Below are 21815 nucleotides of genomic sequence, written 5' to 3'. Positions count from 1 at the left end.
GATTTAAGGAAGCTAGGCTCACATCGGAGATATACTCTAATGATGGTTTCTCTTAGATTCATAGAATCTGCCATAGAAAAGGGCATTCATGATTTGCTAGTTTAACTCCTCTCTACTTTCTTTCACTGAAAGAATCTCATCAACATCTGTCAATAGACAGTTATCTCATCTGAATGCTTCTAATAATAAGGAATTCACAATCTCACAAGGCAAGTTCTTCAATTTGCCTGCCATATTTGTCCCAGTTTTATCCTTGAGAACTACCCACAATAAATATGCTCTGTACATCACTTGATAAGCTGAAAGGGGTGGATGTTGAATATCACCCAAGTGTGATTGCAACCTAAAGCCTGTTATCGTATTTCCAATTAGAATCAAAGAGAAGTTGGTATGTAGCTTCTCGGCCTTTTGGCTAAGATTAAGAGAAGTTGGTATGTAGTTCAGATACTTCATTTTCTTTAATTGCACTGACACTAAAGCTTTGTATTTATAACTATTCTGGTTCTTATAGACTATAGGTTCTTGGGGAACCCTCTTGTTAAGAGAATTTTCCTGGACCCAAATATTTGATTTTCCATAGAGAAGAAACATTCAGTTTTATTTCCGTATTAAAGCATTTCAGTCCCTTGGCCATAGTCCTCATAGTAACTGCTCAATTAATGTTTTCATAATCATTATCATAATTATTGCTGTCAGTCTGTATAAAATGAAGGTCTTGAAGTAGCTAAGATTTACCATCTTTCCTGTATTTCCACCTGTTTCTGGCCACCAGAACCATCCCCAGATAATTCCAGCGCTTCTGGAATAAATAGGGTGTTGTAAGTTATGTTAAAGAGTGAATTTCATTCTGACAGAGATAGGAAGTAAGATTGTTTTGAGTAGAGAATAACATAATGAGACTTATATTTTAGAATAATCACTAGCTCCTGTGTAGAGGGGCAAAAGCTGAGGTAAGATGAGTAATTCCAAGACTATGAGAATAGTTCAGGGATAGATGCTAGTGGTTGGACTAGAGTGGTAGCAGTAGGGGTGGTGGGAAGGAGTCAGATTCTGAATATGTACTTAAGTAGAGCCTACAAGATTTACTGATGGACTGGATGTGAAGTGTGAGAGAAAGAGAAGAATCAAAGATCACCCCAAGTTTTTGGCTTAGGCAGCTGGTAAAATGGAGATGCTGTTTACTTGAGATGGAATTAAAGGTAAGGACATTTTGGTGTTGGTGTTGGTAATCTATAGTCTTAGGACATATACTAGAGTAAAATATTTACTTCCTACTCGTTTTTTTTTAAACTAACATTTATTCTACTTTTTATGAATAATTTGTATCTTTTCTGAAGAGCCAATGTGTTTGGGATTAATTTTGCTACATGGGGATGTGGTGTTTTAAGGAGTAAAACACAGTAATAACTTTTGGCTGGGTGTTGGTGGCTCACACCTGTAATCCCAGCACTTTGGGAGGCCAAAGTGGGTGGATCACCTGAGGTCAGGAGTTCGAGACCAGCCTGGCCAACATGGTGAGACCCCCATCTCTAAAGAAAATACAAAAATTAGCTGGGTGTGGTGGTGCGCATCTGTAATCCCAGTTACTTGGGAGGCTGAGGCAGGAGAATCACTTGAATCCGGAAGGCAGAGGTTGCAGTGAGCCAAGATCATACCACAGCACTCTAGCCTGGGCAACAGAGTGAGACTGCATCACCCCCACCCCCCCAAAAAATAAACAAAATAAACAGTAATAACTTTTAACAAAATAAGATTGAAAATTAGCTTTAGAGGCTGGACACGGTGGCTCACGCCTGTAATCCCAGCACTTTGGGAGGCTGAGGCAGGCGGATCACCTGAGGTTGGAAGTTCGAGACCAGCCTGACCAACATAGAGAAACCCGGTCTCTACTAAACATACAGAAATTAGCTGGGCATGGTGGCACATGCCTGTAATCCCACTCTGGAGGCTGAGGCAGGAGAATTGCTTGAACCCAGGAAGTGGAGGTTGCGGTGAGCCAAGATCATGCCATTGCACTCCAGCCTGGGCAACAGAGCTAAACTCCATCTCAAAAAAAAAAAAAAAAGCTTTAAATATTTGAAGAAGTTTAAATGTTTTTTACTTTGCTTTATCTTGAAAAGCCTAGGGAAAGTTTAACACTCTGCTTAAAACTAGTGGTCTCCATCCTTTTGTAGTTCATAAGCGTGATGGTTGAATTTTCACATGCATGTGTGAGATGTGCCTCCCTCAAACCTTGTTATGTTGGCACATTACCTGTCTGACATGGGGAAAAAAAAAACTAGGCAGTCTATTTTAATAGGTTAAAATTGGGAATTCTGTGAGAAGACTGATACTTTTCAAGAATATTAGTGTAGCTCTTATTTCCGTCTTTCTTTTATCTTGTCTTTTGCTTTAGCTTTGTAAAATGTATTAGAGAGCCATTAAAAATGCAGAATTTCAAAAATCAAGCTCTGGACAAATAGTAATATTAGGCATGTACTTTGATTATTTATGCATTCCTCTTTTAAAAATAACTACTCTGTGCCTGAGGCTCTACTTTTATACTTGACTCATGCTCAACTCTCACTTCACCTTCTTCGCATGTCAGATGCCTTCTGACATTTAATTATATTTTCTCGTGACTTTGAGAGCCAAGAAAAAAAATCATTTCCAAAATAGTGTATCAATGGAAGATTCTTTTGAATTACTGAAAGCTTCTGCCCAAATGATTAAAATTGTTGGCAGTTCACAATAATCAGATTGCTTCAAACTTTGGAATTAATCGAGTGTGGTGGTGCGCACCTGTAGTCCCAGCTACTCAGGAAACAGATGGGAAGATCTCTTGAGCCCAGGAGTTTGAGGCCAGCCTGGCAACATAGTGAGACTCTATCTCAAAACAAACCAACTTTGGAATTATCTAAGTAGAAGGTCTTTTGGAGCTCAGGAGCAGAGAGGAAAAGGTAATTTCAGAGTTTAAGGAGCTTCCAAGATCTCCGTGGAGAGGAGTCCCTTCAGAAAGCTGGAAGGCATTATGTTAACACTGGATGTCTGGGGAGAAAGGGGAAAAGTACCGGGTACTATTTTCACATTTCCTTTCACTATTCTGTGAACCACCTTCTGTGTTTATTTACACATAATTCTTTTCTCTCTCCCTCCTTTTTTTTTTAAAAAAAAAAAAAAAAACTTTTTAAAAAAACAGTGCATTTGCCCAGTATAACATGGATCAGTTCACGCCTGTGAAGATAGAAGGATATGAAGATCAGGTAATAATTGCCTTTTAGACAGGCTATGCCTGGCAGATAGTAGAGATCCTATTAATAGAAACCAAAGCAGATGTCTGAACCAGGTGCTGAATAAATTTGTCTTAGTTTTTATAGTTTTTGTATGTACTCTACATGTTAGGATATTCTTCCTCTTTCTCATAACACTAGCAGTTTCTTTGACAAGAAAGGAGAGCAGCCTCTTAACAAGAACAGTGAAAATGGAAGTATTTAAGTCTTACAGGTTTTCCAGCTGTCTCTAACTCTCCTTGATAGGAGTAACAACAGACATTATATTTAATGGAAAAACAGAGGCATTCCTCCTGAAATTTAGACTATTTATTTATTACTTTAGGATTTTGGTGGTTGGGAAATGGGGTGAGAAAACAGTTCACTTTGTGTATTTTTTCATTTTTGAACCATGTGAATGTATTACCTATTTTAAATGCTAAGTGTAATGGCCCTAAAGTTTCATAATGACTCTGGAAAAATATGTGAAAAAAATACAAAAGTACATAAAAGTTATTACAGCTATGTATAAAGTACATATATAGCTATGTATAAGTATATATTAGAAACCAAGAAATGAATATTATTAGTATGGGGGATATTTTGTAGTTTAAAGTTGACTTATTCATAAATACAATATTCTTAATAATATGGGACTTGGTTAAAAAATTAATATGAAAGAGAAATCTGACTAAATGAAAAGTTAACTGCCTCAGAATTTTTATTGATGTGTTTCATAAACGGCAGTAAGATTGTCTTTTTTACAGAGTTACTCATATGTTTAATGATTCTTTGGAAGGTCTTAATTACAGAGCACGGTGACCTGGGTAATAGCAGATTTTTAGATCCAAGAAACAAAATTTCCTTTAAATTTGACCACTTACGGAAAGAAGCAAGTGACCCCCAGCCAGAAGAAGTAGATGGAGGTCTGAAGTCTTGGAGAGAATCCTGTGACAGTGCTTTAAGAGCCTATGTGAAAGACCATTATTCCAACGGCTTCTGTACTGTTAAGTATCTGACTGCTTCGTTATCAGAGAGTGTTTTCTTATATTTACCTTATCCTTTGGAGGCTTTGGCCTACCAAACATCCCTACTTTCTTCTTAGCCATGCTCTCTTCTCCTCTGCATTTTATTCCCTAAATCATTTTGGAAAGGGGTATAAATAAATGGAAATTTTTATATGGAAAATTTCTTTTTAAAATCCCAATGCACAAAAAATTTAGGTATCAGTGTATTCTGTTTTCATATTTGACTTATGAGAAATGCCTTACATCCATCAGAAAAAGGTCTTTGGTTTTTCTTTTTTTAAATTAACCTTTTAAACTAATTTTTTTCTTATTTGTATTTTTACCCAGATCTAAAAGGTCTTTGGTTTGGACGTGGAGAAAAAATGGTATACTAAGATTGTTGAGAGAGCTATTGCTCATATTTATGGCTTTTTGATATGGGCATTTTTACACAAACTACTTCTCCATAGTTTAGATGTTTATATTAGGTAATCAAAACTATTAGAACTAAACAATTGGCTGGGCATGGTAACTCATGCCTGTAATCTCAGCACTTTGGGAGGCCAAGGTGGGCAGATCACTTGAGGCCAGGAGTTCGAGACCAGCCTGGCCAACATGGTGAAACCTTTACTTAAAAAATACAAAAAGTAGCTGGATGTGGTGGTGCACACCTGTAGTCTCAGCTACTCAGGAGGCTGAGGCACAAGAATCACTTGAACCAGGGAGGTGGAGGTTGCAGTAAGCTGAGACCACACCACTGCACTCCAGCCTGGGCAACAGAGTGAGACTCTGTCTCAAAAACAAAAAAAAAAAACGATTTTTTAAAAATCAGGAGTGATTTTCTTTTTTTTTCTTTTTTTTGGTTGTTGTTGTTCTTTTGTTTTTTGAGACGAAGTCTCTGTCGCCTAGGCTAGAATGCAGGGGCACCGTGTTGGCTCACTGTAACCTCCATCTCCTGGGTTCAAGCAATTCTCCTGCCTCAGCTTCCTGTGTAGCTGGGATTACAGGTGCCCACCACCACACCTGGCTAATTTTTATATTTTGAGTAGAGATAGGGCTTCACCATGTTGGCCAGGCTGGTCTCGAACTCCTGACATCAGGTGATCCAGCTGCCTCGGACTCCCAAAGTGCTGGGGTTACAGGCGTGAGCTGCTGCACCTGGCCTAATTTTCTTTTACTACCTCTTGACTGTAAAAATAGATAAATTTGGCTTTATTATTTTTCCTTTATAAAATTATGGCATATTAAGAAAAATATTGATTAGAATATTTTTTATTTTTAAATTGACAAAAATATGATATGTACAACATGATGTTTTGAAATATGTATACATTGTGGAATGGTTATATTGAGCTAATAACATGGATTACTACACATATTTATCATTTTTTTTGTTGTGGGAAAATCTCTCTTAGCAATTTTCACTAGAATAATTTAAGTATACAATGATGATGAATTACATGGCAGTCTAGAATACAGTTAAGAGCACCTACTTTGAAGCCTTACTAACTGGTTTGAATCCTGGCCCTGCCAATTAATTAGTTGTGTGACCTTAGGTAAATTACTTAACATCTCTGTGCCTCAATTCTTTTACTGTAAAATGGAAATAATTGTTTTTACCTCATAGAGTTGTTGTGAAGATTTAATGAATTAGTAATATGTGTAATATATGCCTGGAACAGTGCCTGGCACAAAGTAAGCTCTACATAAATGTTAGATAAATGTTAGGCTAGATGTCATTATGTTTGATTTTTTTTTTTTTTTTTTAAATGAGAATACCCATTATGGTGGACTGGACAAGTATAGAATTCCTGTTGGGAAGCCAGTATTGCAAAGGGGAGACATGTTAGACTCCCATTTAGAAACTGACTGTTTAATCCTAAATATACTTTGAATTTATTGTTTGTTACCTGTTCAAAGTTTGTCACTACCCATTCTTAATTTGGAGAGCTCCAGCACCAAATAACCCTACTGTGTCCTTAGCTATCAAATGACCTACAGAAAGTCATGGAATTGTTCTGATGGTGTCTGCTGTATATAAGTATCCTATGTCTATGTCTTCAGCTGACCTGCTTAGTAGTCCGTAATTTCATCTCCTTATTTCCTATCAAATTTTCTACATAGTATGTTCCAAACATTTTTCATCGTCCTCTGACAGGCATCTAATCCCCCATGTTTTGTAAGGATTGAAACTGACAGAAATTTTTTTTTTTTGAGACAGTCTCGCTCTGTCTTCCAAGCTGGAGTGCAATGGTGTGGTCTCGGCTCACTGCAACCTCCCCTTTCTGGGTTCAAGTGATTCTCCTGCCTCAGCCTCCCGAGTAGCTGGAATTTCAGGCGCCTGCCACCACACCTGGCTAATTTTTGTATTTTTAGTAGAGATGGGGTTTCACTATGTTGGCCAGGCTGGTCTTGAACTCCTGACCTTGTAATCCGTTCACCTCAGCTTCCCAAGTAGCTAGGACCACAGGTGCACACCACCATACCTAGCTAATTTTTCTCTGTGTGTGTGTGTTGTGTGTGTGTAGGGACTACAAGGCATGAGCCACCATGCCCGGCCTATTTCTCCTTCTTTGTCTGCCCTTTCCACCTTGCCCTTTCTCCCTCTTCTCCACTTTTTCCCTTCTCTCATCTCTCTCTGCATCACCACCACATCAGTACACATTCTTCGCCTGCTAATGCCATTTCCTCTATCTACTTCTGAACCCTTTGATTTTTTACTCTAGTCTCCATTCTACAGAAACTGCTCTGAGTTTACTAATGATTCCTGAGTTACCTGGTCCAGTGTCCTTTTCCTTGTCCATGACTTCCGAATGGCATTTCACACTGAAGCCAATCAACCACTTCTAGAAATTATCTTTTACTTAGGCTGCTGTCAGCAATCCCTAATTCTTTTTTTTTTTTTTTTTTGAGATGGAGTTTTGCTCTTTTTGCCCAGGCTGGAGTACAGTGGCATGATCTCAGCTCACTGCAACCTCCGCCTCTCAGGTTCAAGCGATTTTCCTGCCTCAGCCTCTCTAGTAGCTGGGATTACAGGTGGCCACCACCACACCTGGCTAATTTTTGTATTTTTGGTAGAGACAGGGTTTCACCATGTTGGCCAGGCTGGTCTTGAACTCCTGACCTCAGGTAATCCCCCTGCCACGGCCTCTCAAAGTGCTGGGATTACAGGCGTGAGCCATTGCGCCCAGCCCCCTAATTATTCTTACTCTGTACTAAGTTCTTTTTTTCCCCTACCTTTGTAAATGTAGGTATTCCCCAAAGTTCATAGTTCATTTAATGCAGGTAAAGTAACATAGGCTTCGGTGTCACAAAAACAGTGGGTTTGGATTCTACCTTTACCACTTCCTGAGTGACCTTAGGCAAGAAGCTTTGTGAACTTCAACTTCTTATCTATAGATAACACTATATTTCATCAGATTTATTGGAGGAAAAAGAAAGTACATGTAAGAACATATTTTGTGGACTATAAAGCACTATTTTTTTTTCTTACTTTCCCTTGGTGATTGCATTTCCATTCACCTCTCCCACACTAAAGAAGAGTTAGGGTTTCTAACTACTAACTAGACATTTCCATCTGTAATTTCCAGTTTGTTAATGACACCACCATCTTTTTAGTCACCCTTGAGTTCCTTCTTTCCTTTGCCATCATTTGCAATATACTGCTAGACTTTGATTGTACTTCTATATTCTGTATGCAGCTTTTCCTTTCCATTCCCATTAATATAACTCTGACTTGTTGCCTAGATTAATCCTGTGGCCTCCTAACCAAGCTTCAGCTTTTCTTCATTTTATCTTGAATACCAGTATTGATTATTCTCCCACAATATTAGTTCTAGTCATGTTTTGCTGTCTCTCCATTGCCTATAGAATAAAACCTTAAACTTCTTACTTTACATCTACTATTACATGACCTAAATCTACCATCCTGTTTTGTCTTTCATTAGTCCACTTCACACACACCCTCTAAACCTGACAACTATCAGCCTTTCACTGAACAAGTCCTTAGTTTCCTGTCTCGCCTTTATTTTCAGTCTCTGCTTATCAGAATCTCATCTGTCTTGTATGACCCAGCCTAAATGGCACCCGCCTTGTACCCCTGACCAAGAGCAGTATTTCCCTGTTTTCATTGTATCACTGTCTCTGGTAGAACCTAACATGTTCTGCTTTGTTTTCATATCCCATGTGCACTATTGTGTTGTAAGCTCATTTTATCTGATTCTTTGTCTCCCCCAAGGATTTAACACTGTGCTTTTGTACAATGCGTGTTGTTTAAATTAAATGTGTTTGGAGTCTTTAACTATTTTTTTTCCCCCAACAATAGGTTTATGCTAAAACTATCGATGGTCAACAGACTATTATTGCATGTATTGAAAGCCACCAGTTTCAGCCTAAAAACTTCTGGTAAGAAATAGATATTCTCTTCTATTTATATCTGAAAGAGACCAGCAGTTGAGACTTGGTTTTTAATCCAACTAGCTTGGAATAATTATTTAACTTACAGACTTCAGTTTTCCATCTATAAATGAGGGATTTAGATTCCTTACAGTTCTAAGTTTTGTAATTATATTTTCCTTTAAAAGTTACTTTTATTTTGAGTGAGAACAAGTGATTAGTAAAGCACCCTATTGAAAATCTGAGTTTTACTTGGCTTAGGGTTACTGCTACTTGAGTTAATTGTATAACTCAGCAGCCTATTCATCTGATTTTGGAAGAGCCTCCCATGAGCAGAATAGGCATGGTTTTCCATTTCAAGGGAAAAAAGGAAAAATGAAAGACAAAATAACTTAGAAAAGGCTTATGGTCAGGCCACTTAGATCCAGACTTATATTTGAGTAGACAGAGCTTTGGGTTTGCCAAACTGGAAATGACAGTTTCGCTCTCTTTTTTTTTTTTTCCTTTTTTGCACCCCTCTTTCCCAACTTCTGTACCTCAGTGGCAAATCACCTCTTTCTTGTGCTTATCGCTAATTCTGCAATGTTGTCTGTGTGTTTTAATAGGAATGGTCGTTGGAGATCAGAGTGGAAGTTCACCATCACACCACCTACAGCCCAGGTGGTTGGAGTGCTTAAGATTCAGGTGAGATTCCAACATGTTTATAGACTTAAAACTTCACATCTTTAAAACATGTGCAAGTTGCTTTGGTATTAAATAAGGACCAAGTATATGTAGATGCAAAGGGAAACTGATAGCAGTGAATAGAAATAGAAGCCTCCTTCTTGGGATGGTAAATAGAGAGAGCTATTCTGGGTTGATAAAGGATAGTATGTAGAGTGTATGGCAACATGGTTATTGTTATTTTTCCTTTAAAGGTAACATAAGATATAACTAGGAATTATCAAACAGCAGTTTTAGGAAAGATTTAAAATTAATAATAATAATAATTATTATTATTATTTTTTGGGACAGAGTTTCACTCCATCACCCAGACTGGAGTGCAGTGACGTGATCTCAGCTAACTGCAGCCTTCACCTCCCAGCCCAGGCTGGGTTAATTTCTAAAAATTATAACTAGAGAGAATGGCAGGTGTTTTGGAATATAAATAGCCAAGCAGAAGTAGATTGATTGATTGATTGACTGATTGATTGATTTTTGAGACAGAGTTTTGCTCTTATTGCCCAGGCTGGAGGTGCAATGGCGCGATCTTGGCTCTTTGCAATCTCTGGCTCCTGGGTTCAAGTGATTCTTCTGCCTCGGCCTCCCGAGCAGCTGGGATTACAGGCATGCGCCATCATGCCTAGCTAATTTTCTATTTTTAGTACAGGCGGGGTTTCTCTATGTTGGTTAGGCTGGTCTTGATCTCCTGACCTCAGGTGATCCACCCGCCTCGGCCTCCCAAAATGCTGGGATTACAGGCGTGAGCCATTGCACCTGGCCCAGAAGTAGATTTTTAATGCTGATGTCAGGGTAGACAGGCAGCTGAATAAGATAGCTGTTAACTCATTTGATGCCTATCTGGATTGAAGCTTAATATCCTAGCAGAGGTTCGATTTTCTAAATTCAGGGTGATTTAATATTTAAGCCTCACTAACTGTAAGGTCAGAATAGGTACAGGTAACCGAGAAGATCAGTACCTAATCGTACCTGTATTATATTATGTGAAGCTGTGCTTTAACAACAATTACCAAGAGTTGTCTTTTTTTTTTTTTTTTTTTTTTTTTTTTTTTTTGAGGAGGAGGAGGAGAAGGAGGAGTCTCGCTTTGTCGCCCAGCCTGGAGTGCAGTGGTGCAATCTTGGCTCACTGCAACCTCTGCCTCCTGAGTTCAAGCAATTCTCTTGCCTCAGCCTCCCAAGTAGCTGGGATTACAGGCACGCATCACCACGCCCAGCTAATTTTTGTGTTTTTAGTAGAGGCGGGATTTCACTATGTTGGCCAGGCTGGTCTTGAACTCCTGACCTCAGGTGAGCCACTGCGCCCAGCCAAGAGTTGTCTTTTTTAATGCTCTAATTTAATCAAGTGCGTAGGTAATAAATTCTGTAAAAGTAAATCTTCTCTTTTTATATATACCTATAGCTTCCTGCAACAAGTAGCTCCTGGCCATAGGAGCATGCCCAACTCAGGTGAGACAGGCTGGTGTTGAGTTCACAGCTCTAGGAGCAGCCCTCAGTGATATGTAAGAGTTGATAGATAAATATGGCAGCTTCCTCAAGTAGGACAACTTTGAAGCACGTTCTATTTAGTCTTCCGGAGCCCAATACCCACAGCCGTAACCTGCTCATAAACGTACCTGTAAGGCTTCCTTCCCTTCTGTGTCTTACTTCTTCTGTCCCCTACTATAGCTTTGTGAGATTCGTTCCTGAATAAACTACTTTTCCTCTAATCTTTGTCTTGGGGTCTGCTTCTGGGAAGGTGCAACCTAAGACAGCATACTGTTCTGTTTCTGTTAACAAAATATCTTAGTAGCCTAACGCTCTAGATCTCTTGTAACTGTGGCATTAGCATTAACTTCCTAGAACCATGGTATCAGCATTGTAGAAGCTTATTGTAAATAAATTTTACTTTGTTTCTAGATGGAAACAGCCATTTGTATTTTAGCTCTGCCAGTGCAAACCTATAAAATGAGAGCACACATCACAAAGGGTGATAATTTATGGTAAGATTCAAAATACAGCCCAGTGTACAGACCCACATTTAAACCTTTTTAAGCACAGATTGAGCACACTTTCGGGGAAAGCTTATTTCATTTACATATCTTTTAAATTTTGGAGTGAGAATTATTTGGAAAAGTCATTAAGATATTTAGCCTTTCGGGCTAGTCTATAGGCAAAAACATCGTTCTAAGAAGGCAACAATTTCTGAGGATTTATGTTGATGACAATCATGTTGAAATTTGTGTTAGTTAATTGAACCATTTTCATATTAGCAGATGAGACCTAGAAAAGGTCTTAGAACACATAAGTTTTGAGCTTAATTTCTTTCTTGAAACGGTGTATCTCAACTCTATCACCTAGGCTGGAGTGCAGTGGTGCTTTCATAGCTCACTGCAACCTCAAACTCCTCAACTGAATGATCCTCCCACCTCATCCTCCCAAGCACCTGGTGCTACAAGCACACACCACTGTACCTGGCCAACTTTTTAAATTTTTTTGTAGAGTCGGGGTCTCACTATATTGCCCAGTCTGGGTTAATTTCTAAAAATTAGAATATCATTAGTGTATTAGGTAATGAAATTAATATTTTTTAGAATTTTTCTTTTCTTTTCTTTTTTTTTTTTTTTTTTTTTGAGACAGAGTCTCACTCTGTTGCCCAGGATGGAGTGTAGTGGCAGGATCTCGGCTCACCGCAAGCTCCATCTCCCGGGTTCATGCCATTCTCCTGCCTCAGCCTCCTGAGTAGCTGGTACCACAGGCGCCCACCACCACACCTGGCTAATTTTTTGTATTTTTAGTAGAGACAGGGTTTCACCGTGTTAGCCAGGCTGGTCTCAAACTCCTGACCTTGTGATCCGCCTGCCTCGGCTTCCCAAAATGCTGGGATTACAGGCGTGAGCCACCGTGCCTGGCCCTAGAATTTTTCATTGAGATCAAAAACAGGCTTATTGACCTTACCCTATATTCCTTTCCATGTCCTAATTAAGAAACATAACAGAAGTTCAAACTAATTGTATAGTCTTTATTCTTGAACAAAAAGAATGTGCTCTGCATACCTCCTCTCTTTAGACAAGTTCTGAGAAATACAGAAATTCTTGTTTCTTCTGTGGCCAGATCTCTGGCTTTTTTTTTTTTAAATATCTCCCATCCTGTTTGTAATCATTCCCCCTGCCCGCTTTTTGTTTTGTTTTGTTTTGTGAGATGGAGTCTTGCTCTGTCGCCAGGCTGGAGTGCAGTGGCACGATCTTCTTGGCTCATTGTAACCTCCGCCTCCTGGGTTCAAGCGCTTCTCCTGCCTGAGTCTCCCAAGTAGCTGGGCGTACAGGCACATGCCACCACGCCCAGCTAATTTTTTGTATTTTTAGCAGAGACCAGGTTTCACTGTGTTAGCCAGGATGATCTTGATCTCCTGACCTCGTGATGCGCCCACCTTGGCCTCCCAAAGTGCTGGGATTACAGGCGTGAGCCACTGCACCCGGCTCATTCCCCTTTTGAATGTTCTTTTCAGTCCCTGAACCTCTAGTTTTTTTAATGAAAAAACAAAATTGATATTTGATTGTGACCTATTTGTATTTTAAATATTCTTATCTATTGGGATTTTAACCTTTATATGTCATCATCATTTAGCCCAGTCTTTTTTGCCCACATCTTTGCTGTTCTGATTTTACATGTAAGTATTAGTGGTTCTTATTATCACCCTTCTTTTCCAGTGGATTCTCATCTTGTCTCCAGTGGATTCCAGTCTCACTCTGTTGCCCAGGCTGGAGTGCAGTGGTGCAATCTCAGCTCACTGAAGCTTCCACCTCCTGGGTTCAAGTGATTCTCCTACTTCAGCCTCCCAAGTAGCTGGGATTACAGGCACCCGCCACCAAGCCTGCCGAATTTTTTTTGTATTTTTAGTAGAGACAGGGTTTTGCCATGTTGGTCAGGCTGGTCTCGAACTCCTGACCTCAAGTGATCTGCCCGCCTCAGCCTCCCAAACTGCTGGGATTAAATGTGTGAGCCACCATGCCTGTTCTCAGTGGATTCTTATATTGTCTTTTCTTCTTTAACCTCTTAGAAAGCCAAAAGGTAAAATTTCAGGGTTTAGAGAGGATATGGAAAGTCTAGCTTCTCTTGCCCATCTGGATAGAGCCAGCTGTTTGTCCTCATTAAAGAAGATGCTTGCCAGGCACGGTGGCTCACGCCTGTAATCTCAGCACTTTGGGAAGCCAAAGCAGGGAGATCATGAGGTCAAGAGATCGAGCCCAGCCTGGCCAACACGGTGAAACCCCATCTCTATTAAAAATACAAAAATTAGCTGGCCATGGTGTCACGTGCCTGTAGTCCCAGCTACGCAGGAGGCTGAGGCAGGAGAATTGCTTGAACCCAGGAGGCAGAGGTTGCAGTGAGCCGAGATCAGCCACTGTGCTCCAGCTTGGGCAACAGAGCGCGACGCTGTCTCAAAAAAAAAAAAAAGATACTTATTTTTGTCCTTTAAACAAGGATAGGTAGGAGGTTCTTGTTGTCCAGGGAAGTCTTTTTGTTGCAAATAGCTTTCTGCCTAGATGAAGCTTGGCTGTTATGCCCTTCTAATGATATCCACAAAGAGTAAGCCCCTGCTGAGACACTATTTCTCCCCAGATCAAGGAATTTCTAACTTTTTGACAAAACATAGCATTGGGAGGTATTACATATGTTGGATAGCTCTGGAATTTGACCTAATTCAAATCCTAGCTCCTCCTCTTACTAGGTGTGTGAACATGGATAAGTTATTGTTTAATAACTGCCTCAAGGCAAACTTCAGTTTCCTCAGCTGTAAAATAGGGTTAGTTGTAGTTCTCATCTCATAAGAGTTTTTGTAAAGATTAAATGTGGCCGAGCGCAGTGGCTCATGACTGTAATCCCAGTACTTTTGGGAGGCCGAGGTGGGTGGATCACAAGGTCAGGAGTTCGAGACCAGCCTGGCCAATATGGTGAAACCTCATCTCTACTAAAAATACAAAAGTTAGCCGGGCGTGGTTGCGGGTGCCTGTAATCTCAGCTACTCGGGAGTCTGAGGCAGGAGAATCACTTAAACTGGGGAAACAGAGGTTGCAGTGAGCTGAGATCGTGCCATTGCATTCCAGCCTGGGCAACAAGAACAAGACTCTGTCTCAAAAAAAAAGGATTAAATGAGGGAATATAAGTAATAGTGAAGTGTTTGCACAGTGTCTAACACATAGTAGAGGCTTAATAAATAATAGCTCCTACAGCTAAGATTACTGAGTAAGTGAAATGAAGTAAGTGAAGATTACTGTTCTCTTTCCCTTTTCTGCTTTATCTCTCAAAACATTATTTTGTTCAAATATCTCCTGGTAGCATAGACTAGATGTCTTAGTTTGTTCGGGGTTTTTTTTTTTTTTTTGGAGACACAGTCTCACTCTGTCACCCAGGCTGGAATGCAGTGGCATGATCTTGGCTCACTGCAACCTCGGCCTCCTGGGTTCAAGCAATTCTCCTGCCTCAGCCTCCCAAATAGCTGGGATTACAGGTGCCTGCCACCACACCTGGCTAATTTTTTTTTGTATTTTTAGTAGAGATGGAGTTTGGCCATGTTGGCCAGGCTGGTTTCGAACTCCTGACCTCATAATCCGCCCGCCTTGGCCTCCCAAAGTGCTAGGATTACAGGCATAAACCACCGCACCCGGCCTTGTTTCAGCTATTATAACACAATACCTTAGACTGGGTAATTTATAAACAGCAGAAATTTATTCCTCACACTTCTGGAGACTAAGAAGTCCAAGATCAAGGTGCTATTAGATTCGGTGTCTGGTGAGTTCTGTTTCTCATAGGTGACACCTTCTGCATTCTCACATGACAGAAGGGGTGAACATTGTCCTCATGAGGTAGAAGAGTGGCAAGCAAGCTTGATTGAGCCTCTTTTAGAATGGCAGTAATCCCTTGAAGGCTTCACCCTCATGACCTAATCGCCTCCCAAAGGCCCCTCCTCTTAATACTATCCCATTGCATATTGGTCCAACATAAGAATTTTGGGAAGGTACCAACATTAAGATCATAGCACTAGATAAATGGCATTACCTGGACTATTGTTCTGGCATTAAGTCTCCAATAGCAGCTCCTTCGTTTTATTTTCTTCATAGCACAAGTATAATCTTTCTAAAACATTCCTTTTCCTGTGTGTCACCTATAATAGGATAACATCTGCATTCTTTTTTTTCCCCTAAGATGGGGATCTTGCTATATTGCCCAGACTGGTCTTAAACTTCTGGCCTCAAGTGATCCTCCCATCTTAGCCTCCTGAGTAGTCTGAATTCTTAACATGGTTTATAGGGTGCTTTGTTCTTCACAGTCTGTGTTTCCAAATTCATAACAATGTCTCCTGCCACACTCCTTTTTTACACATATTCATATGCAGTGAGTTCTTTGTTCTTCTCCAAATTAAACCAGTTATACTCCATTCTGTTATACTTTTTTATCTCCTTGGTGTAGATATCATTCTCTACCTGTCTACTTAGGTGACAACTACTGTTTTCAAGATCCTATTCAAATGCACAAAAGGATACCCTCATCATATTGTGTATGACCAGTTAGTAGCCTTGTCAAGGTGACTAAACCTATCTTAAGTTGCCAAAACTTAACCTAAAATGTCATTGACTTGTTAGTCTCTTCTCCTTTTTGCTAATTGTTTTCATAATTGTAGCACTTCACTTTACCTTACATATTCAGAACTACTTTTATCTTACTTTTTAAAAATATCTGATTTACCAATAAAATATTTGTTTTTCTATCCTGTCTTTAACCCTCAATGTGACTTTTCCTGTACCTGGTCAGTTCTGCTTACCAATATTGATGATAATGTATATGGAGAAATGTGCCAAATATTAGGTATGAGGATCCATTAGAATTCCTTGGTTTTCACAGAGAAAAACTAATGTTTAATGACTTTAATTATTTTAATATTGTTAAGAGTGGGATCTTATTTACCTTTGTATTCACAATGCCTAGCACAGTGCTTAGAATGTGAAAAGCATGTAATAAATGTTGAACTTAATAATCAGTTTTCCCTGCTAAGGAAAAAGCATTCTTAAACTTAAGTGTTCTGTGGATTAATTAACAACCATTGTGAATTACCACTGCTTATATTAATTATTTGTTCAGAGTTGGTAAAATGGCTCATCAACTTAAAGATAGCTTAAAGCATGGATTTGTGTCCTAAATAACGGGTTTCTCTATGAACTTCCCCTAAAAAGGCTCAAACATTGTCTCACACAGGTTCATTATTATGAAGATGGCAATGTTCAGTTGGTTAGTCATAAAGATGTACAGGATTCACTAACTGTTTCGGTGAGTATGGAATATTTAGTGTCTGTCTTACTCATGTCTCATTTTTCTTTAAAAAATTAGTTTCGATCCTGAGTGCTGATTGTGCTAGTAGAAATTCAGTTTGCTTTTAATGTTTTGATTTTGGCCACTTCTGTTAGTGCCTCTTACCACCAACCAGCATATATTAGTTCACAGTTTTTGATTCACAATATTGATTATGACTTTAGACAAATGTCCTTCTTAGTTGCTCTCTTTCAATTGTAATAGTTACTCAAGGACAGCAATACCTTCAATCAATAAATACCAAGAGCAAGGAAAGTTTACCAAACTGCATCCTATAGGGCTGCATTTATATCATTAGAGAAACAACATTTTTAGGAGTATTCAATTAGAATGTTTTGTGGTTTGGTGGTGGTGTTCTGTTTGAGACAGGAACTCACTTTGTTGCCCAGGCTGGAGTGCAAGGAAGGACATGATCACAGCTCACTGCAGCCTCGAGCTCCCAGGCTCAAGCGATCCTCCCACCTCAGCCTCCCAAGTAGCTGGGACCACAGGTGCATGCCACCATGCCCAGCTAATTTTTTTATTTTTGGTAGAGATGAGGTCTCTATGTTGCTCAGGCTGGTCTCAAACTCCTAGACTGAAGTGATCCCCCTGCCTCAGCCTCCCAAAGTACTGGGATTACAGGTGTGAGCCACCATGCCTGGCCACTATTGTGTTCTATACCTTGAAAGAAGAGACATGATTTGTTCTTGCATTTCTTTGATAGTCTCATTACTTCTTTAAGTTCTTAGAAGTTATTGAGTACCCCCAAAGAGTTTTTGTTTATGTGTTAGATCTATCAATGTTTACCTCACCAAAAATTAAAGCTGAGAAGTGTTGGCCAGGAGTGGTGGCTCACACCTGTAATCCCAGCACTTTGGGAGGTCGAGGCAGGTGAAAGCTTGAGCTCAGGAGTTCAAGACCAGCCTGAGCAACATGGTGAAACCCTGTCTCTACAAAAAAAAAAGTATAAAAATCAGCTGAGTTCCTGTAGTCCCAGCTACTTGGGAGGCTGTGGTGGGAGGATCACCTGAGCCCAGGAAGGTTGACGCTGCAGTGAGCCAAGATCGTGCCACTGCACTTCAGCCTGGGTGACAGAATGAAACCCTGTCTCAAAAAGAAAGCAAGAAATAAAACTAAGAAGTGTTAAAAATATTCGTTAATTAAAAATAATGATAACAAACCCATTACTTGTTAATAAGTAACATCTTTGTGAATATATTTTCCAAATCAAAAGAAAAAATAGTGGGAAGAATGGCATTAGTCTGTGTCTTCACAAATTGTGTAATGTCTGGTTTATTAAAAGATGGCTGACTTTATTGTGATATTAGTTGTTTTTTGCTTGTTTGTTTATTTTTTGAGATGAAGTTTTGCTCTTGTTGCCCAGGCTGGAGCACTGTCTTGGCTCACTGCAACCACCACCTCCCAGGTTCAAGTGATTCTCCTGCCTCAGGCTCCCGAGTAGCTGGGATTATAGGTGTCTGCCACCATGCCCAGCTAATTTTTGTATTTTTAGTAGAGACAGGGTTTCACCATGTTGACCAGGCTTGTCTTGAACTCCTGACCTCACCTGCCTCGGCCTCCCAAAGTGCTGGGATTACAGACATGAGCCACTGCACCCAGCCTCTGCTTCATACCTTTCATTATCCTTGAAAGTGATAAAGTCATCACACATCATGTAGTTTCTAGGAAATTACATCATACACACATTACAGAGTGAAAATGAAACAGGCAAATAACTGTGTGTTAGTATTATTATGAAAGTAGAAAGTAGTTTTGACCTCATAGTCTGTCTTAGGACTGCTGCTCTAGATATTAAATCCTACCCTCTTCCCTTTAATTCTGTTGTACTTAATGGTAACAGGAAGACGGAGATTCATTTCATTTTAGACTTGAACCACGTAGTACAAAATGTGATTGACTAGTTTAACATCATAAGTGGCAAATAAAGGCATATGTGAGCCTATGTATATGACTGATGTGTCAAAGGGCATTGTTCATACCATTTTAAACCAGAAATATTTTCAAGGAGTCAAGGTTTCAAGACTTGATGTCTTTTGGGTGTACTGTGGTAGAGTGGAAAGAGCATGGGTTTTTTTGGTGAAGACCTAATTTCAGATCCCATCTTTATCATTCAAAAGCTGTATAATTCTGGTCAAGTTGCTTAAGAGGATTCTGTTTTCTCATCTGCAAAATGGGGGTTATGATTATAATATAGTCTCTTCTATAGAGTTGTTGTGAAAATCAAAGGAGGGTAGTGGGCATGGGAACACTTGGTAAACTAGAAATTGTTATACAAATGTTAGTTAAGATGGACTTACTTTTCAGGATCTTACTGCTTACACATTAAAAAAAAAATCTGATTTTCCCCCCTCTTCCTTCCTCCCTTAGAATGAAGCCCAAACTGCCAAGGAGTTTATTAAAATCATAGAGAATGCAGAAAACGAGTATCAGGTAAGAACATTTGGAGTTAATTTTCCTAGATCTACTATCTTATTATTTTGCTGTTAGCATATTTTGTTAGGCCTGTGTCCTTTAATGTAAATATACATGCTCTTCAGTTTACTAAATGTGGAGACTTTGCAGACCTTCCAAGTTGGCATTCTGCTTACAGTCAGGGTTTGAGGATTGTTTGGGACTGTAGCCCTCGTTTAGAAATAATATAGGTGAACTTCTTGACCTACTTCAGAGATTGGAGAGGAGCTCATTGAAAATAATATATCCTGCCTATCCTTCATAGGGGACTCAAGCATATCCTTTGACTATAGCATTACTTTTCTGTTCACAACCAGCCCCATTTCTGTTCAAGCAACTCATCTTCAATTATCTATTGCAGACAGCAATTAGTGAAAACTATCAAACAATGTCAGATACCACATTCAAGGCCTTGCGCCGGCAGCTTCCAGTTACCCGCACCAAAATCGACTGGAACAAGATACTCAGCTACAAGATTGGCAAAGAAATGCAGAATGCTTAAAGGCTGAATGTAGGATTCTTCAGTATGTGGAAAGACAAGGATTCAACGTGTGGTCATATGATAAGTGATTTATAAACAAGAGTGATATTTTGCTAGGGCTTTCAAAGTTAACCGGTTTTCTAGCCTCATGGAATACTGTTGAACCTATAGCATTGTCTTGATTCTTTTGTGTTCTCTGCCTTGTAATTTTCTGTTACTGCTATATCTACGTGTAAATCTTTTTTTTCTTTTTCTTTTTTTTTTTTTTTTGGTTAATTCTGCCACATTTAATGTTGGTGAGAGAGTGATCTATCCTAATGACATTTTACTGTTTAAAAAAGTTTCCTAGCCATGAAGCCCTGCTACTGATTTAGACAAGGTATTATGGTCATTACTTTCTACCCCTATCCTTCCAAGCACTTCTGGTACTTCAGTCGTTTTTACTGACCCACCAACACCTAAAGAGGCTATGCTACAATCTCTAGCTAAATGGAAGACACATTCATCCTTCTCCCTCTGACTGCTTTGATCATCATTTATTGCATCTCATAACTGTAATTTTCTAAAGTTTGGATTGGGACTTTTCAGGTCCTTTTTGGAGGGCAAAGGAAGTGCCAGCTTCTCTGGGGAACTTGTTTTTAAATCCAAAGACTTGAACCACATTCCCTGTACATGAACATGTTTGCTTTTATCCCTTCTCTCATTGTCTCCTTCCCATCTTAGTACCATTGTAGTTATAAACATGTGCATTTTTAGAAGCATTTTACCCATTTATTTTTTTAAACATTCAAGAACTGCTGACGTACTGTGGATGTAGAGTATAAAACTTGAAAAATGCAGATGTTGAAGGAATAATAGGTATCTTGTGCTTTAATACTTTATGGCAGAATTGTACTATAAGCAAATGAATTAAACAGCTATGTAAATCATAAACAAAAACTAAAAATGAACCAAAGTGAAAGGATAACTTCCAGGCAGTATCTTTCTATTGTAACCTGTTATTTAAGGAAATACTAGTGATTTCTTCTAAATAGGATGTAAAACTTATTTCAAATTACTCTTCCTCAGTCCTGCCTGCCAAGAACTCAAGTGTAACTGTGATAAAATAACCTTTCCCAGGTATATTGGCAGGTATGTGTGTAATCTCAGAATACAGGTGACATAGATATGATATGACAACTGGTAATGGTGGATTCATTTACATTGTTTACACTTATATGACCAGGCCTTAAGGGAAGGTCAGTTTTTTAAAAAACCAAGTAGTGTCTTCCTACCCATCTCCAGATACATGTCAAAAAAAGAAAGGTGTTTGTGCTTCCGTTTTGTTTCTGCTCAGTAATATAGTCAAGCAACAGTTTGTTTCCAAGTGACCCATTGAGCTGTGTATGCATTTTTGTTTATTTCAAATAAAATATATTTGTATTATTTGTCCTTCATACTATCCATCCATACCACACTATCTTCTGTATCAGATAGTCTAATAGAAATATACCTGTTTTGTTCTAAAATTGTCTGAGTCTCTCCTTTTTGATTCATCGCTTCAGCCTTGGTTCTCAAGGTAAGATATTCAGCTGTATTTGATCTTATGTTGAGAATGTTTAGGGTTTCTAAAATTGGTTTCTACCTTCAACTATTATAGACTGTGAATATCCACAGATTTGCAAAGAACAGCTTTTTAAAGCGTGAGCAATATCTGTGGATCATACTGCTCTTCACTCAAAGACTACCCATGTTTCAAAGGGAAAAATGTAGTTGTCTTCTGTACCTATCATTCAGAAAGCAAGGCCGAAGTACAGTTGTAGTCACTAGGCAGAAGTAGAAATGAAAGAATCCCTGCCTTAAACTTGGTAATATTTCACATTTCATTATCTTGAAATGCTGTTTTTCCTCTCCTTAGCTGGCCTAGCTACAGACTTGTGGGAGAGGCTTTTATCCTGGTTCCCAGAAGAAAACCAGAGGGAGTTTTTATGCTTCAAGTACTCCATGCAAGGCCAGTTCAAATTCCCACCTTTTTGAGGAATATTTAGCTGCATTCCATTCTATTTGTAATGCAAATAGATTGAAACATTCTTGCTTTTAATTTATTAACACTCTCATCCTGCCCCTGCTATCCCATTGATTCCTTAGCTTAGACTTTTAAAAAAAAAATTCTTAACCCCTTAACTA

General features: G+C 39.1%; 1 protein-coding gene and 1 non-coding gene across 2 annotated transcripts in view; both read left to right on the top strand.

Annotated features, from left to right (window-relative positions):
• Positions 1 to 21152, top strand: part of CAPZA1 (capping actin protein of muscle Z-line subunit alpha 1) — a gene marked incomplete at its 5' end in the record, with an annotated part of 50077 nt that extends 28925 nt beyond the window's left edge. The window contains 7 exon segments of the mRNA NM_001133618.1: positions 3179 to 3242; positions 4048 to 4254; positions 8580 to 8659; positions 9256 to 9334; positions 16601 to 16672; positions 19085 to 19147; positions 19530 to 21152. Coding sequence (NP_001127090.1) covers positions 3179 to 3242; positions 4048 to 4254; positions 8580 to 8659; positions 9256 to 9334; positions 16601 to 16672; positions 19085 to 19147; positions 19530 to 19670 — 706 coding nt within the window. The 3' untranslated portion in view covers positions 19671 to 21152.
• LOC112131478 (small nucleolar RNA U13) lies at positions 2163 to 2263 on the top strand. The gene has a single exon (XR_002913541.1). It is a non-coding gene; the product is annotated as a small nucleolar RNA U13 (small nucleolar RNA).
• Positions 21153 to 21815: the final 663 nt, after the last annotated feature.

This window comes from Pongo abelii, chromosome 1 (genome assembly GCF_028885655.2).
Source record: "Pongo abelii isolate AG06213 chromosome 1, NHGRI_mPonAbe1-v2.0_pri, whole genome shotgun sequence".
Lineage (NCBI taxonomy): Eukaryota > Metazoa > Chordata > Mammalia > Primates > Hominidae > Pongo > Pongo abelii.
This window is presented reverse-complemented; position numbering and strand designations above follow the sequence as displayed.